Source organism: Cynocephalus volans, chromosome 13, assembly GCF_027409185.1.
Source record: "Cynocephalus volans isolate mCynVol1 chromosome 13, mCynVol1.pri, whole genome shotgun sequence".
Lineage (NCBI taxonomy): Eukaryota > Metazoa > Chordata > Mammalia > Dermoptera > Cynocephalidae > Cynocephalus > Cynocephalus volans.
Genome location: NC_084472.1, coordinates 8,013,367 through 8,030,613, shown reverse-complemented (window position 1 = coordinate 8,030,613; position 17,247 = coordinate 8,013,367). Strand labels below are relative to the sequence as shown.

The 17,247-nt window shown below is 37.0% G+C and overlaps 1 protein-coding gene across 2 annotated transcripts in view; it reads right to left on the bottom strand.

Annotated features, from left to right (window-relative positions):
• Positions 1-830: 830 nt before the first annotated feature.
• The window catches only part of PSMG2 (proteasome assembly chaperone 2), a 22,776-nt gene continuing 6,359 nt past the window's right edge, over positions 831-17,247 (bottom strand). For both annotated transcript variants that reach the window (XM_063076994.1, XM_063076995.1), the window contains exons 3-7: positions 15,567-15,625; positions 12,240-12,358; positions 10,863-11,036; positions 1,929-2,049; positions 831-1,151 (exon numbers count right to left, since the gene is read on the bottom strand). In XM_063076994.1, the coding sequence (XP_062933064.1) occupies positions 1,053-1,151; positions 1,929-2,049; positions 10,863-11,036; positions 12,240-12,358; positions 15,567-15,625 (572 nt within the window). In that variant the 3' untranslated portion in view covers positions 831-1,052. The remainder of the gene's footprint in view (positions 1,152-1,928; positions 2,050-10,862; positions 11,037-12,239; positions 12,359-15,566; positions 15,626-17,247) is intronic.

The following is a 17,247-nucleotide window of genomic DNA, read 5'->3' as shown; positions in this document are numbered from 1 at the left end:
TTTGATCCATACATTGTTAAGGTGGCATCTCTGTGGGGTAATGAGGACTGGAACTTCCTATTCTGCCATCTTGCTGATGTCAGTCCTACCTAGTACTTTAAAGAAACAAAAGAACAGAAACAGGCTACAGAATCCAGAATGATTTACATATCAAAAGAAAACATTTGCTGTGAGCTGTGGAGGAGGACATACCCTTTAATATCACAAGCCTTTGTTTTACAGAACAGAAAGCCAAGGCACAGAGGTAACAGAGCTAAATCACAGGTATACAAAGATTCGTAGGATCTTTTATACTTCGAAGTTTGTGAAAAATAGGATTAAAAGATCCTACGAATCTTTCCATGAACTTTTTAAAGTACCCTTGTATAAGATCATGTGTAAATAGTGACTGGTATGTAGTAGGCACTCAAAAATGGAAATTAGTATTTCTTTTATACAAAAATTCTTTTGAGATGGGGAAATTTTCCTGGATTATTGGGGTTGACCCAATGTAATCACAAGGGTCCTTATAAGTTAAAGAGGGAGAGAGATTTGAAGATGCTGAGCTGCTTGTTTTGAAGATAGAAGAAGGGGCCATGAGACAAAGAATGTGGCAGCTTCTAGAAGCTGGGAACAGGCAGGAAACAAATTCTCCCCTAGGGCCACCAGAAGGAATACAGCCTGCCATCATCCCAATTTTAGCCTAATAAGACCCATTTTTAGACTTCTAAAACTGTAAGTAAAAACAAGTTTCTGTTGCATTAAGCCACTAAGTTTTTGGTAATTTATTAAAGCAGAAATAGGAAAATACAGAGTTTGAGTTTTTCAAAAAAGATACATTTCAGATCACATTACTTAGGAAATAAAATTTTATTGTACAAGATTTACATTTGTTGTATATGACGAAAAGCACGGCAAAAAGACCTTTCGTTAATCCTTTTTTCTTCCAGATTTTCTGAGAAAAGTAAATATTACCTAATGCATTCTCAGATAAAACACATTTTTGTACAGCATGTTTAACAGTTGTGTTAGTAGTAAGTGTCTTGGGATATAAGACACAAACTGAAAACAGATCAAAAAAGGGCAGGGGGAAGACCACTGCCGAAGAGTAATCTCCAAGAACTTGGTATTTTCCATGGCAAGGAAGATGCTGTGGGGTCATCACTCTGTAACTGAAGAACAACATATTAATCTTTTAACTTACCATCAAATCTCCTTTTAACACATAAGCATTATGAAATTCTCTCTCTCTGACATTTTTAGCTAGGTTTTATTGTAAGGAAAAATAAAGTAATAAATTTCTATGTCTTCATGTCAACTGAAGATAAATTTCTTCAAGTTCCAAATCATAAAGATCTGCCAGAAAGGCTGCAGATGGAGTGTATTAAGTAAAATCAAATGCAAAAGGAATAGGGGTTAAAAAAAATCAGTATCTTATGATTTGAATCAATTTTTCTTGGCAAAAGCATAAATTAACCAGCATTAGGGTGTTTCTGTTATGCCTAAAGGCTAATTCATTTCCTTGGGTATAATGCTCTCATTTCATAATAGAAAAGTTTCTTAATTATGATACATATTCAACAGCTACAGTATTGCTCATGCTGCAATACTTTTGTCTTCCCTAAAAAAAATCCTGAATTCCAATAAGTCTTGTATATTCCTATAAGAATCTGTCTGGAATAATTAATGTAACATGAACAATGAGTATGACGAAGAATCAGGGATTTTCCTTTTTGGAAAATCAGTCTCAATGAAACAACTGAAAATAATAGCTTGGTCAGTTATCTTTTCTTATTTTCAAAAGTTCATCTTAAACTAAATTTTACGTAAAAATATGTCTATATTTAATATAAACTTTCACTTATTTGGTCTAATATACTTATGTAGTACATAAAATGCAAGTTAATGAATATATAACCAGACAAATCAGAGGCTATAGTAAAACTTACACGTGGTTTGATGATCTGAAGCCATTCATTAAGATACTCAACAAGACCTACTGCATCTGGGATATTGTCCCCTTCTGAAACAAATTTCAGCAGAACTGCCATTTGGATTTCTTTAGAACAGCTATAAGAAATAAAAAGAATAATTCAGTATTCTTCCACAGATAGAAGCGGCTGACTCTAATGTGTCTGTTTTTATAGCCAAGATAACCTGCAAGGTTTTAGGCAAGGAAAAGATAGCACATTGTAAGATCACTTATTTGTCTACCCTTGGCCCACATGCATTCTTCTATTTGTGGGGACAGGACTAGGAGCCACGTAAAACCCTGCTAAGGAATATGCAAGTCTGTGCCTCAGCCCAAGGCTGCCTGGAAAACCATCCTTTCTGTCCTTGGTTATAGCACAGGAGGTATGTTCTGATCTACTGCCAAAACCTACTTTAGAATACAGTGATTTTCAGAAGCACCATAGCAAAGAGACTGAAAGAAAATAAAACCCTTTTTATTAATAATCTAAAGTGGTGAAGGAAAACTGTGGAAGAGAATGGAATAGTTAAAGGAAAGAAAACTTACTACTACTTACAGATACCATTTATTGAGTGATTATGTACTAAGCATTGTCTGCAAATTTTATGAATCAATCCCTATAACAATCCTTGAGGAAGCTATAATTATCTCCATGTTATAAATTAGTCAGTTTGGAATAATGGGAACACAAACAGAACACCAGGACTCCAATTCCAGCACTCCCACTTACCAGATATGTTGGGCAAATGACTTAAGGAGAGCTCTAGTGCTCCTCAGCTGTAAAAGAGGGATGATAATAGAACCAACCTCACAGGCTGTGGTCAAAGTTTAAAGGAGATAATAGAGGCAAAGAGCTTAAAACAGTGACCAGTATGGAAGTGTTAGTTACCTTTAAAAGTTCTGTATGTAGTAAGTGGCAGAGGAGGGATTAGAACTTAAGTCTCTTTAACTCCAAAACATAGTCTCCTAACTCTTATGCTATAAATATCTCAAACTAGTGATGAGATCAAGATATTCCAGAGCTAAAAGTTTCCTATTTGGCAACAAAAGCAAAAACAATTCCTAATACCCTAAAACCAAGAACTATGAGAAAAACACAATGCCAAAATTTGAGAGCACATAACTGAAAGATACAGAACTACAAAATAAAGATGAGTTGGGTTACTAAGCAAGGGATTTAAGAAATACATAGAGGAGACTCTGATATGTAGGTTCAGAAGTCTCAGATGGTACAGGCTAATTTACCACAATATATGAGTCTCTAAAAATAAGAAAATAGAAGTTGTTAGCACTACTCATACCATCCTCGTACATAGTTCTCAAATATCTCAGGGGCTCTCAATCTTTGTATGGAACCAATGTGAGCTCTTACATTCAGAAAATTCTACTTCCTAAATGCTTCCTTCTAATACTTACGATGGCATCAGAAAAGGCTCTTGCCTAGAGAAGCCTCCCTGGCTGTGCCTTTATTTTAAAGGCTCTAGCTCAGAAAGTGCAGGGGTACGATCTGGAACTTATAGTACTATCACTAGTTTGTAGCACAAAGAATAGAACAATAGTTTTATTACTACTCTCTGGTTTCCCTGTTAAAAAATGTGAAAAATGACTATCTTTATTACTTTGTGTGACATTAAAATCTAGCATGAGAAATATCCATTATCAAACTACAAATGTCCTTCTATTCCAATTAAATATAAGTGATCTCAGGTCAGCTATACCACTTCCACCATTTATTATTACAGTAACATTATCTTTTTCAGAGATCAGAATATGTATTTGTTCTGAGAGTTCTAGTCAAGATGGTGGAATACACAGTCACCAGCGTCACTCTCTCCCATAAATCAACCAATTTACAACTATAGAAATATAACATCAGCCACGCTAGGGTTGCTGGAGCTCAGGGGAAGAGGAGGAGAGACCTACAGAGTTCATGAAGGTAGGAGAAACCACAATGAGAGAAAGAAAAAACTGTTCTGAGCATTTCAGGCCGTGGCTGCTTTAAGGCTCGAGCTGCTGAGCACATGGAGCAAGAGCCAGCAGAAGCTGCAGCTGTGCCCTTCGGATGGAGTTACTTGGAGGTGACAGGGGAGAAGGCCTTGGTGGCCCCCAGGACAGCAAGACCACTAATAGGGCTCCTGTGGACCCATGCAGGAGCGAGGAGCCAGAATAGCTGAAAAGGGGGAGCCATTCAGAGGCTGGTGAGTCATCGCAAGGGACCAGCACAAGGCCTGTCCCATGGGAAGTGTTTGGAGAACGGGTGGTGGGGGCGACAGGCTCACCAGGAGAACACTGGGACACAGCAAGGACAGCTGATCCATTCCCCAATCAGCATAGGACCACTCAGAGGAGACTGGTTAGGAATACAGAATTGAATGGGGTGCAGTTTGAGGAAAAAACTCAGGCCCAGATCAGAGTTTCTACACAACCCAGGTGCATCGAGTCTCTGGAGAGCCAGAAGTACCTATAAGGTCAACCCATTAAACCCTGAGCTACACAAAAAGCCTTCCCTAGGGAGCAACAGCAAAGCAGCAATTTAGCCCAACATAGAGCTCAAGTACTGGTTCCCACAGGAAGTTCCCCTGTTTTAGAAGTAAGCAAAGTACAAAAAATTAGTTCCAGCCCAGGCACACCACCAGCACCCTGGGGCCCACCAGGGGACATGAGGCATGGAGCCAGGGATGGGACCCCAGCCCCAAACCACTCACACTGCCAGCACCTCGAGGCCCACCTGGGGACCCGAGGCATGGATAAGGAGACCAGACCCCCCTCCCACAACCAGGCACACCGTGCCAGTGCCTTGGGACCCACTTGGTAACCTGAGGCATGGAGCCGTGGACCAGGACCCCCCCCCACAACCAGGCATACCACGCCAGCACCTTGGGGCCTGCCTGGGGACCTGAGTCATGGAGAAGTGGACCAGACCCCCCTCCCACAACCAGGCACACTGCGCCAGCACCTCAGGGCCTGCCCAGGGTCCCACGGTATGGAGTCAGGGACTGGACACTCCCCACAACCAGGCACACCACCAGCACAAAGGAGCATGCCAAAAACATCACCTCCATGCGGGTGGCCCACCACAGCCACCAGTATAACCATGGCTGCTGTGAAAGCGGCTAGATGCTACAACCACTACACAGATGGTCCGCCAGCCACTGGAGTGCACTGACACAAGGAGAGTCACCAGCAGAGATAAAGAAGAGGACGTCTCTCTCCCCAAAGCCCATTCCAGAGTGACAGAAGAAGCATCTGCTCTATGATAATATTGGGGAACCCGATCACATCTCTCAGCATTGGACAGATCATCTAGGCAACAAATCAACAGAGTAACCATTACTCTTTCAGAGGGAGAGAAGAAATCTAGGGTTATCAGTGGTGGGAGGGGGGAGGGAGAGAGGGATAGGGAGAGATTGGACAAGGGGCATAAAGAATAATTATGATTTGTAACAATATATATGCTAGTAATATTGATTTGATCAACATATCTCAACGAACTCCAAAAATTTGTATAATCAATTTTGATTCAATAAAAATTAAATAAATAAACATAAAAAAGAATATATATTTGTTCTGATAATAGGAAGACAAAATAGGTACATTACAAATAATTTAACAAGTATTCATGATATGCACTGAGGGAGAAAAAAGATTCAAAATTGTTTAAGTCATATGATCTCATCTCTGTTTTCAATCTCAAAAATTCTTTTTTTTGGTGACTGGCTGTTACAGGGATGGAACCCCGGACCTTGCTGTCATCAGTGCCATGCTCTAATCAACTGAGCTAACCGGCCAACCCTCAAAAATTCTTCATTGCAATGAATGCGTAATTGCACTGGGTTTGGCTATAGATAAATAAAAGATTTACTTTAGAAAACTAAAAGAAAATTGTGTGAGAAACACTCTTTGAATAGGATGAACTTTAATATTATAAATGTTAGAGTTGTGTTACCTCACATATACATTCAATTCAACTACAAAGAAGTCTGCAAGAAAACAGGTAAAAAAAATTAATAGTGGTTGTTACTTCTGAGTGACGGAATTGAGTATTTTAAATATTGCTTCTTAGACTATTGTGCATTTTCTGAATGTTCTATGCTAAGCAGGTCTGGCTTTTATAATACTTTTTGTTTATCACTGCTAACTTGGTCGGCAAGTCATTCTTTGCCTGGCCTCATGGAGTTTCACTGTACGTGTGTGGCTTAGAATGCGTAGCTTTACAAAAAGACCCAAGGAGATCCCTGGAGCTCTACTTATGAGCAGTCCCCTCCTCTCTGGTTCTCTGCCCTGTATTTCCAGTTGCCTCAGCCTTCCTGAAGGCTGACCTCTTGTTTCCTCAACTCAGCAGGGCCACTGTGCTCTGCTTGGATCCCTTCCCTGTGCTGCAGTCCAGAAAGTACCTCCAAGCAGAAAGCTGGGGCAATTGTTAGACTTTGTCTTCTCTCAGGGATCACAGTCATGTGCTGTCTGTTGTGCAATGTCTAAAAAGCAGTTGCTTCATTTATTTTGTCCAGTTTCTAGTTTTTCATAGCAAGAGGGAAAGTCTGGTATCAGTTAATCTATCATGGTCAGAAGCAAAAGTCTGGAAGACTGACTTGTAAAGAAGAAAATGTAACAAAATTTTGAAGGGAATACAAAGTAGTAAATTCCTTGTGCAGAAAGCAAGAACAAGCAAGGACTCAGAGAGGAGGTAAAGTGTGAGTTGATTCTTGGAAACTATGTAGGTTTTTGCAAGGGGACAGAGGAGAAAAGTAGAGGGAACAAAAGCAAGGAAGAAAGAGCAACCTTTTAGGCAGATGTGACATCTTTTAGGAAAATGCCAGGAGTTTAGCTGGAGTACAGAATGTAGTACAGACAGCGGACCAAGCAATGAGCCAGGCGAGGAGATCCTGGAGGGCCCTATATGGCATACTAAGTATAAACCAGATTCTGGAAATAGGTAAAATTGCTGATGGATTTTAGTCAGGGAATGCCGTGATCAGTTTTGTATTTTAGAAGGTGAATTCTGGCAACACTGCTGGGATAGATCAGAGTGGCTGAGAATGGATGAGGCAGGGAAGTCAATTAAGAAATCTTGATAGCAGCTGGTATAGTCTGAATTATGTGCCCCAAATTCATATATGTGACTGTATCTGGAAATAGGGTCTTCAAGAGGTAATTAAACTTAAATAAGGTCATAAGGGTGGGGCCCTAATCCAATAAGATTATGGCCTTATAAGAACCTGACTATGCTGGCACTCTGATCTCAAACTTCCAGCCTCCAGAAGGCTGAGATGATAAATTTCTGTTGTTTAAGCCACCCAGTCTATGATATTTTGTCATGGCACCCTGAGCTGACTAATACAGCAGTCTAGGCCAGAAGTGATGTGGCCTGACTGAAGTAAGATAATGACTCAAAACTGATGGTTTGTAGGGCAGGTACTGAGAACAATTAGGTGGCCAGGGCTTCTAGGCTCTGGTAAGACAATGGTTGAGATACACACAGTTGGCCTTCTATATCCATGGGTCTCCATGGATTCAAACAAATGCAGAAAATATTCAGGGAGAAAAATAGATGATGGTGTCTGTACCGAACACATACTTTTTTCTTGTCATTATTTCCTAAATAATACAGTATAACAACTATTTACATGGCATTTACATTGTACAAGGTATTATAAGAAAACTAGAGATAAAAAAAAGAAATCTAGAGTAAACGGGAGGACATGCGTAGATTATATGCAAATACTATGCCATTTTCTATCAGGGACTTGAGTATCTGCAGATTTTGGTGTCTGCAGGGGTCCTGCAACCAACGCCCCATGGATACCAAGGGATGGCTGTACTCTATTATGGGGAGTAAGTGCGGCAGAAAAAGAAGTAAAAACATGAATGGGTGATGAACTAGGAAAAAAGACAAAGCTGCAGGAAGTGAAGATTTTAATAAGAGTAGAGTAGGTTCTTGGGGAAAGAGAGAAAGCTGGAATTATATGCAAGTATGGCCAGAGATGGACAAAACAAGTTGTACTGGGAAAACAAACTGAAATGCCTAATCATTTCCTATAGAGAAGTCTTAAATATTTTCAAAAAAGACGGCAGGGGTATAAATAATTATAAATAATAAGGAAGAGGTTCAACTTTTCGACAAAGAATAAAGTTCACTGTGCTCCTGGACTATTGGTACTAGACCCTACAGCAAGGTGATTAAAAGTGCAGGACTTGGGGTCAGATGCCTGTGTTTGAATCTTGGCTCTGCCACTTACAACCTATATGGCTTATAACAAATTACTTAACCTTGCTGTCTCCAATTTTCTCATTTATAACATGTGGTCAATAACAGCACATATCTATATGGTTATTATGAGAATTAAATGACTTAATACATGTAAGGGGTACAGAACAGTGCCAGGTGCATTGTTAGCTGTTATTGCTATTACTAATGCTTCTATTACTGTTACTACTACTATGACTTCTTCAGGTCATGCAGAGATCACAATATAGATTTCACAGCAAGAAAACCAGTGGTTCTACTTTGCAATGCTAGTTTATACTCCTGAAATGTATTCTGGTAAGTAAGGAGGCAGATTTTTCAATTGACTCTAAGCAATAGTAGTAAGGACACATTTTGCTAGGGTTCGCTCTGCCCAACTCTCTAAGCTCACTGCTGAGGGCACCAGAGAGATACTCCTCATTCATCTCTCTTCATGGGAGAGCTTAGAGTAAAATATATTGGTTTGAGAAGCAGCAGAAGCCACCCTCTGAACAGCTGTCCTCCTCCTTTCATAGTCACTGACTCTGTCTTCCATGAACTTATCAGGAACATCAATCCCCTCCAAAGAGGAAAAGTAAGAAGGAGTGCACACAGCAAGGACTACTGGTTAGCCCCAAACTCAGCTTTAGGTCTTATGAAACAGGAGATAAAGGGATTAGACAGATAAAACAGGGATAGTGTATGTCCCTACAAATATGATGGCACACTGAGTTTAGGCATATAAATCAATTTATAAAAAGAAGAGCCAAAAGAAAAATAAGATTTCTTTCTAGTTTCCATCTTTGTTTTCATTTGCCTTCTTACTGTTCATGATTCTTAAACACTAATCAAGACTGATTGTAGAGGATTTAAAGACAAATGCATAAAAATAATTATAAATCTATGTTACTAGGCACGTGATATATAAAGATATAATTTGCGATAATATCATAATGGGTGGGAAGACAGTGCTGTACAACAGAGTTTTTGTATGCAATTGAAGTTAGATTAATATCAACTCAAATTAGATTGTTATAACTTGGGGATGTTATATGTAATCACCACAGCAACTACAAAGAAAACATCTATAGAAAATATACAAAAGGAAATGAGAATCAAACTGTGTCATTACAAAACCAACTAAACACAAAAGGCAGTAATGGAGAAAATGAAGAACAAAAAAGCTATGAGACATACAGAAAACAAATAGCAAAATGGCAGAATTACTTTTAATGTAAATGGATTAAATTCTCTAATCAAAAGGCAGAGATTGGTAGAATGGATATTTTTTTAAAAAAATTATCCAACCACGTACTGCCTAGAAGACTTACTTTAGATGTAAGAACACATGCATAGGTTGAAAGTGAAATGATGGAAAAAGATATTCCACACAGACAGTAACCCAAATGAGCAGGGGTGACACTAATATCACACAAATTATACTGTAAGTCAGAAACTGTTACAAGAGACAAAGAACATTATATATTAAAGAAGGGCCAATTCATCAAGAAGATATAACAAGTATATATGCAAAATAAGAGCCCCAAAATATATGAAGCAAATGTTGACAGAATTGAAAAGAGAAACACAGTTCTACAATAACAGTTGGAGACTTCAATACCCCACATTCAATAGTGGATAGAACAATCAGACAGAAGATTAATAAGGAAACAGAAGATTTGAACACTGTAAACAAATTAAGACTTTATGGACATATACCATATACCCCATCCAATAACAGCAGAATACACATTTTTCTCAAGAACGCTTGGAACATTCTTCAGATAGACTGCATATTAGTCCACAAAACAAGTCTTGATAAATTAGAAAGATTAAAATAATACAAAGTATCTTTCTCAATCAAAATGGGATAAAGCTAGAAATCAATAAAGAAGGAAAACTGGAAAACTCACAAATATGTGGTAATTAAACAATACATTCTCAAACAACTAATGAGTCAAAAAGAAATTATAAGGGAAATTAGAAAATACTTAGAGATAAATGAAAATGAAAACCCAACATACCAAAACTAATGGCATGCAGTGAAAACAGTGCCAAGAGGAAAATTTATAGCTTGTAAATGCATACATTAAAAAAGTAGAAACTTTTCAAATCAATAAACTGTTTACAGCTTAAGAAAGAGAACAAAAGAGCAGACTAATCTTTATCTTGATTGACTAAAAAAGAGAAAAGACTTAAATTACTAAAATCAGGAATAAAAGTGGGACCATGACTACCAATTTTACAGAAATAAATGGGGAGTTATTATTTAATGGGTACAGATTTTCTATATAGGATGATGACAAAGTTCTGGAAGTGGATAGTGGTGATGGATGCACACAATGTAAATGTACTTATTGCCATTTAATTGTACACTTTAAAATGGTTAAAACAGTAAATTTTATATTCTGTACATTTTACTACAATTTTTTAAATGTATACTTATTCCATAGAATAAGTATCAGAATCCCTAAAATGCCACAAATAATAAAGTATTAAATATGGCTTTTCAGGAGCCAATTCTTCTATAGCCAAATATAAGTCTTTCCCCTCAATGCAAGATCTGTTAATATAGTACCTATTTCATAAATACATTTTCAAAATTCTAATAAGTAATCCAATACACTCTCCTGATTATCTTAATTTCATTTTTAAATAAGGTGGGAAACAAATAGGCAACAAACTCACCTTTCATCATAGAGTGCTTTTGTGATACCTCCTCCTGGAATACGAATACATAACTCAGAATCATCTATTTCAGGAATGCGTGGGCTTTTTTCCATTTCTTCCCAGTTAAGGCTCTTTATTTTATTTTGAACACTTTTTTGCATGGAAGGTGTAAGTAGGTACCGGAAGGGAGTACTAGAAACAACCATATAATTAATTTTTTAAAAACTCACGAATATGAACACTAGGGCAAATATCAGTTCTTTTAGGTAAAATTATCTTGGTCTTCAAATATTCTGTTGCATGAGGCAAAATACAAGTTTCAACAGACTATGGAAGACTAACTTATGTAAAAAATACTGCTCTGGTTTGCTATTTACATTCTTTTTTTTTTTAAAGATGACCGGTAAGGGGATCTTAACCCCTGACTTGGTGTTGTCAGCACCACGCTCAGCCAGTGAGTGAACCGGCCATCCGTATATGGGACCAGAACCCGGGGCCTTGGCGCCGCACTCTACCGAGTGAGCCACGGGCCGGCCCGCTATTTACATTCTTAGGAGAGACTGTAGAGATAAGAAAACTTAAACTAAGGCAAGGCTGTTGCCAAAATAAACCTATTTTCCACAGCTATGCCCTCTTCTGCCATGAGGTCTGTAAAGTCAATTGTGAGATTCCTAGAAATTAGCTCCAGTTTTAAAAAGTAACTCATGGCTTACTGATAATTTTTCATCTTGATTTTATAGATAAAAATCATAAAAGTTATAATTTAACTATTGACAGTAGAGTATGAGAGTATTCTACATAATATTTCATCAACTTTAAGTGATAATGATAAAACATAAAATAGTTTAAATTTTTATTTCTGGAATACTTTGTCAGAATATAAGACAGAATTCACTCTGACATGCCAGGGAGCTATCTTAAAGGGAACTGGATTTGTGCAAATACAAACATTTGCATATATGGAAATAAATGAAAATACCAACCTAATTTTTCAAAAGTTAACAACCAATAAACCTTGCGTATCCTTTCTCCTCTTTCTCAATCAGCTGAGCTCTGTGATGTTGCCATGCACATGACAGCAAACAACAAAAGCATGATTCCCTCTCTCTCTCTCTACGCCAAAGCCTTCCTTGTGCCTCAACTGTGCTAACCTCAGAGGAACTAAAAGAATCTACTTAACTGTACTGTACTGCCTCCTGTCTCTTGACATTCTTTTACCTTTTTCTAAATTCCAGTGTGGATAGGTAAGGGTATACATGGCTTTTAAATTTTATTTTAACTTTTTTTTTGGCAGCTGGTCAGTACGGGGATCTGAACTCTATTTTAACTTTTTAATAGAGAAATTATCACAGTATAAGCCATAACAAAAATAATTTTTCAAAGGCAAGAACATACCTACGAAGCTGTAGATCATTACGGTGATATGAATGACTGCTTGAAAGAACAATAACTCTGGCACAGCTAGTATTTTTCACCCAGGAAAGTAGTTTTTCACAGAATGACTTTGATTTATACTTTGTTTCATTAAGAGAATAAAAAGAAAATCTGAAAGTTAGATCTCAAAAGTATAAGAATATTCCACATAATATTCTATCAAGTTTATGTAATAATGCTATATAATTTATATACACTAGAATTACTAGCATTTTCATATCCATTTACTGTCCTTAAGCTGAAGATGAAAGATGAAAAACAATGAATTATTTAGTATAAATTTTACAATTAAGAAATAAATTGTGAGGAATCTAAATTTCAAAAAAATCCTAGTATGATTAAGCAACGTTTTCAGGTTCTCTACTTAAGTAATATATTCTTACTTAATAACCGCCACATAGCTATGTACAGGTGTTCCTGCCAGAAGTTTCTGACCTGAATCTGATTATGAGGAAACAATCAGATGAACACAGAATACTGAACATCTGGCCTTGACTCTTCAAGGGAGTCAATATTGTGAAGAACAGAGAGACGGCCAGTTCTACAGTGCGGGATGCCAACTAAAAAGATGTAACAGCCAAATGCAACATGTAAACTTGACTGGATCCAGAATTGAAGACTATTTTGGGGACAACTGGGGAAATTTGAACACATTGGCTACTACTGAATAATTCATTAAATATTGATTGTCTTGGGTGTGGTAATGGTGTTGTGGTTGTGATGGAGAATGTCCTTGTTCTTGAAAGATGTATTCTGAAGTATGTAGGGGTGAAGTACTATGATATCTCTAGCCTAGCCTACTTTTGAATTGTCTGGCACAAGGAAACTATGTGTGTGTGTGCATGTTCACGTGTAGAGAAAGAGGTCAAGTAGGTGTGGTAAAATGTTAATGAATTGGAATATGGGTATAAAATTTTAGGGGGAAACCCATTTTACAGAAACTTTTCACAGACTGTTAATAAAATAATTATTCAATAAAATTTACTGAATTATATAAAATAAAATGCAGTTAAGAAAAGGCTAAGTTCTAAAAATAAAGAGCAGTATAGTACAGTGGTTAAAAGAGGGAGGCTCTAGAGTCAGGCTGCCTGGGTTAGGATGCTGCTCCACCTCTTGTAGACCATGTCTCGGGCAAATGGCTTAACCTTTCTGTGTTTCAATTTTCTCATTTGGAAAATGAACATAATGTTAGTTAGTACCTGCCTTATAGGAGATTCTGAAGATTAAGTAGAGTAACAAAAATAAAGTGCTCAGAACAGTATCAGTGCAAAGAATCAATGCTCAACAAATACTGGCTATTTTAAAATCACCATTTCCATCTACCAAAGTCTAATTCAGAAGTGTTTGAGTTGCTTATCTTAATTTTTAAACTTACACCAGTTAGGAAGAAAACAAAAAAGCCATGTGGCATGATGTAAAAATTTTAGCTACTTGCACTGCAAGACTTTGGATATGTGATACTGTTAATTTAAAAAAAGAGTGATTCTAATATAAATATTAAAAATAACTATAGCAACACTATTGATGATAGCCTTAAACTGGAAAAAATTGAATGCAGCAATAACAGTACAATAGATAATTATGATTTATATTACAGAATACCACAAAGAAGTGAGAATGAATGAATGAACTATTGCTACTTGCAACAACATTGGATGGAACTCACAAATAGAATGTTGAATAAAGGAAGCTAGAAATAAAGGAGTATATGCCATAAGATTCCATTTACATAATGGTGACTAGTGGGGGGCCTCTGGAATGATGATAATATTCTATTTCTTGATCTGGAAACTGGTTTCACAGAGGGTTTACTTTGTAGAAATTCATCAAGCTGTACATTTATGTTTACTTTTCTCCATGTATGTTATACTTCAATACAAAGTTAAGATAAAAAGTACCAGGTAGAGGCTGGCTGGTTAGTTTAGTTGGTTAGGCCACAGCCTTATAACAACAATGTCACAGGTTCTCATCCCGTACCAGCCAGATGTTCCCCCCCAAAATAAAACTGTAAGAAAAAAGTACTAGGTGGTTAACCATGTGATTAAAATCCCATATTTCTGACCTCCTCAACAGAAGGTACCTTAAGTCATTCCAAATAATACACTTGACATATATTTATTGAGAGCGTCTCTATGTGCAAGGCACTATTCTAAGGAGCTGGGAATGTAAAAGTGAATGACAAAATGTCACTTGTCTCAGGAAGCTTACTTTCTTTTAGAGAGGTAGATAATGAAAGTACGATATGCCATGTAGTGATGAGTTCTGAAGAAAATTAACGCAGGATAAGGAGACAGAAAGGGTGGTCAGGGAAGGCCTTACTGATGAGGTAACATTTAAGCAAATACTGAAGGAAGCGAGCCATCTGGCTCTCCAGGAGAAAAGCACTCTAGGCAGAGAAAGACTCTGAGACATAAATAAGCTAAATGTGTCTGAACAACAAAGGGAGCCAGTGTGGCTGGAGGTTAGACAGTATAGAGCAGGTGTCCAGCAGAACTCTCTATGATCATGGTGATCCTCTCTAAGGCAGCTGCTTACTATGTGTAGTTATTGAGAACTTGAAATGTGGCTAGTGTGAACTGAGTACTGAATTTTTAATTTTATTTACTTTAAGTTAATGAATTAAAATTAAATAGCTACATGTGGCTAAGTGGCTACTGAATCAGATAAAACAGATGTAGAGCCTCATAGATCATGGTAAGTGCTGTGAATTCATTTTGAATGAGATGGGAAGCCACTGGAGGGTTTTGGAGAGAATAAAGATGTGACTTGATTTGGGTTTAAAGGATCATTGGTGCTGCTGTTCGAAAACAGTCTATTACGTGTTTGTGGAAGGGGGTGGGGCAAGAGTAGAATCAGGGGTATGAGAGATGACAGTGGTTCACAGTCAGTGGTAGCATGAGTAGTAGCAGTGGAGGAGGATAGAAGCTGGGTTCAGATATATTTTGATATATATACACACATAATTTATATGTAGATGCCACTGGTTGAAATGTAATGCAAATGGAATAAACCTGCAATATTCATATGCTTAAATTTGTACATCAATGCTACCTTAATTGAGAACAGATAAGACCTGGGCAATAAGTCCCAATTCCTTTCTGTATAATGATAAAATAATGGTAACATATCGGAAATATCATGAAATTATTTCTCCATAGACTCAGATCTTTCTTAACTGAACATACAGTAAAACAATAGAAATGACTTTTGAATCTTAATTCTTAATGATACTTGGTATTTTCTCATTACACTTTACTTTAATAAACTTAAAAAGGCAAATATACTAACCTTAATAAAAATGGATCTTAACTGAAGAGCCACTAGCTTCCTTGAAGGCAATGAATATACTACAAAGACAAGAAGAAAATGAAATCGTACAATAGTTAAAATGAAGGCATTATACAAGTTGAAATTACTCATATTATAAATAAAAATTGAATTATAACTTTTACATCTAAATATTTTCAACAATTAAAATAGAGAACATATGTACTTTATCAGTTGGTTAAAATAAAACATTTTAGAAGTACCTCAAAATGCACCAGTGGGTTTTATTCTATGGAATACATTAATTTCTGAAAAGTTAACTGTGAGAAAATATCAAAAATTATTTTTCTTCTGACTTTAATTGTAAACCCAGAGAAGTATTCCCCTTGAAATTTCTGGTAATTATGACAAATAAAATCATCCTTAAGAAAGTTAAACTTTTTGGTTTCTGATATTCTCCCCTCTTCTCTCCAGACAACAGCAACACTCCTTGGGATTAACAGAAGAAATAGTAAAATGTATGAGAATGTTAGCCATATAATAAAATCCTTGGAATAGGGGCATTTGTGTTCTTTAGGGGTTTCTGAAACAACTGAAATACATGCACAATTTTGTGGTTGTCAATATGTGTCCATTTTTTCTGGGAAAAGAATCCATAGCTTTCATCAGATTCTATAAGGGGCCACTCTAGAGATGCTTAAGGCACCCCTGCTCAGCTTCACCTCTAAAAATGAGAAGTTTTTGTATGAACCAAGGACAAAATACAGTCTCTAAGGACACAGGATGAAGCTACTGTGCTAAACGGGAAGCTTTTGGTTACTATAAACAGATTACAAATAACCCTAGATTGGGAAAATCCTTTGGTGGATCAGGTTTCTCCTATTAGAGGTCTTTTGGGGTATTGTCTCCTTATGGCTGGTGTGATGTGGTGTGATTGGAGGCCGTGCCACACTCAGCAAGTCTAGTGACACCAGGTATATCTGGGCCAAAGGAGGCTAGAGCAGGAAGTTTAGGAATTAGGGAAAAGTACATAAACTTAGAGAAAAGCAACAAAGGAATAGGCCACTCAGGCCTCTAATCCATCTTTGACATACACATCTAGTCAAATTCGATAGATCTAAGTGTGCAAAGTATATCTCTGTGGGGGTCGGCATGGAAAACTTTAAAATATAAGATATACCATCTTCAGTAATAGATATACTCACATTCTCCATCAGTATCCATGCAACTCTTTTTTGTTGTTGGGATCTTGTTTCCTAGCACTTTTTTCTGCTGATGTGATACAATATAAAAGCAACATTGCCTTTTCTATATTCTGGCCAAAAACATTTACCTTATATGTAATCAAGCTTTTAGACATAACTCCAGTTACAGAAAATACAGAGGCTAAAGGAACAAGCAAATGACACCACAAGGAAGTAATAAGACAAATGCAGAAAGCATTCTATAGAACAATGGGTCTAGTCTTCAATAAATCAGTTTTGTGATGAAGGGAAATAAAGGGACTACTCTATAGCAAAAGAGATTTCAAGGGCAGAACAACTATGGATCCTGGTTTGGACGAACTAACTTCAAATGACATTTTAGGGTTAACTAGGCCAATTTGAACATGGATAAGGTACAGGAGAGTAAGAAATTACTAATTCTGTTAAAAGTGATAGTTATTTTAGTTATGTAAGAAAATGTTCTATCTTTTAAGAGA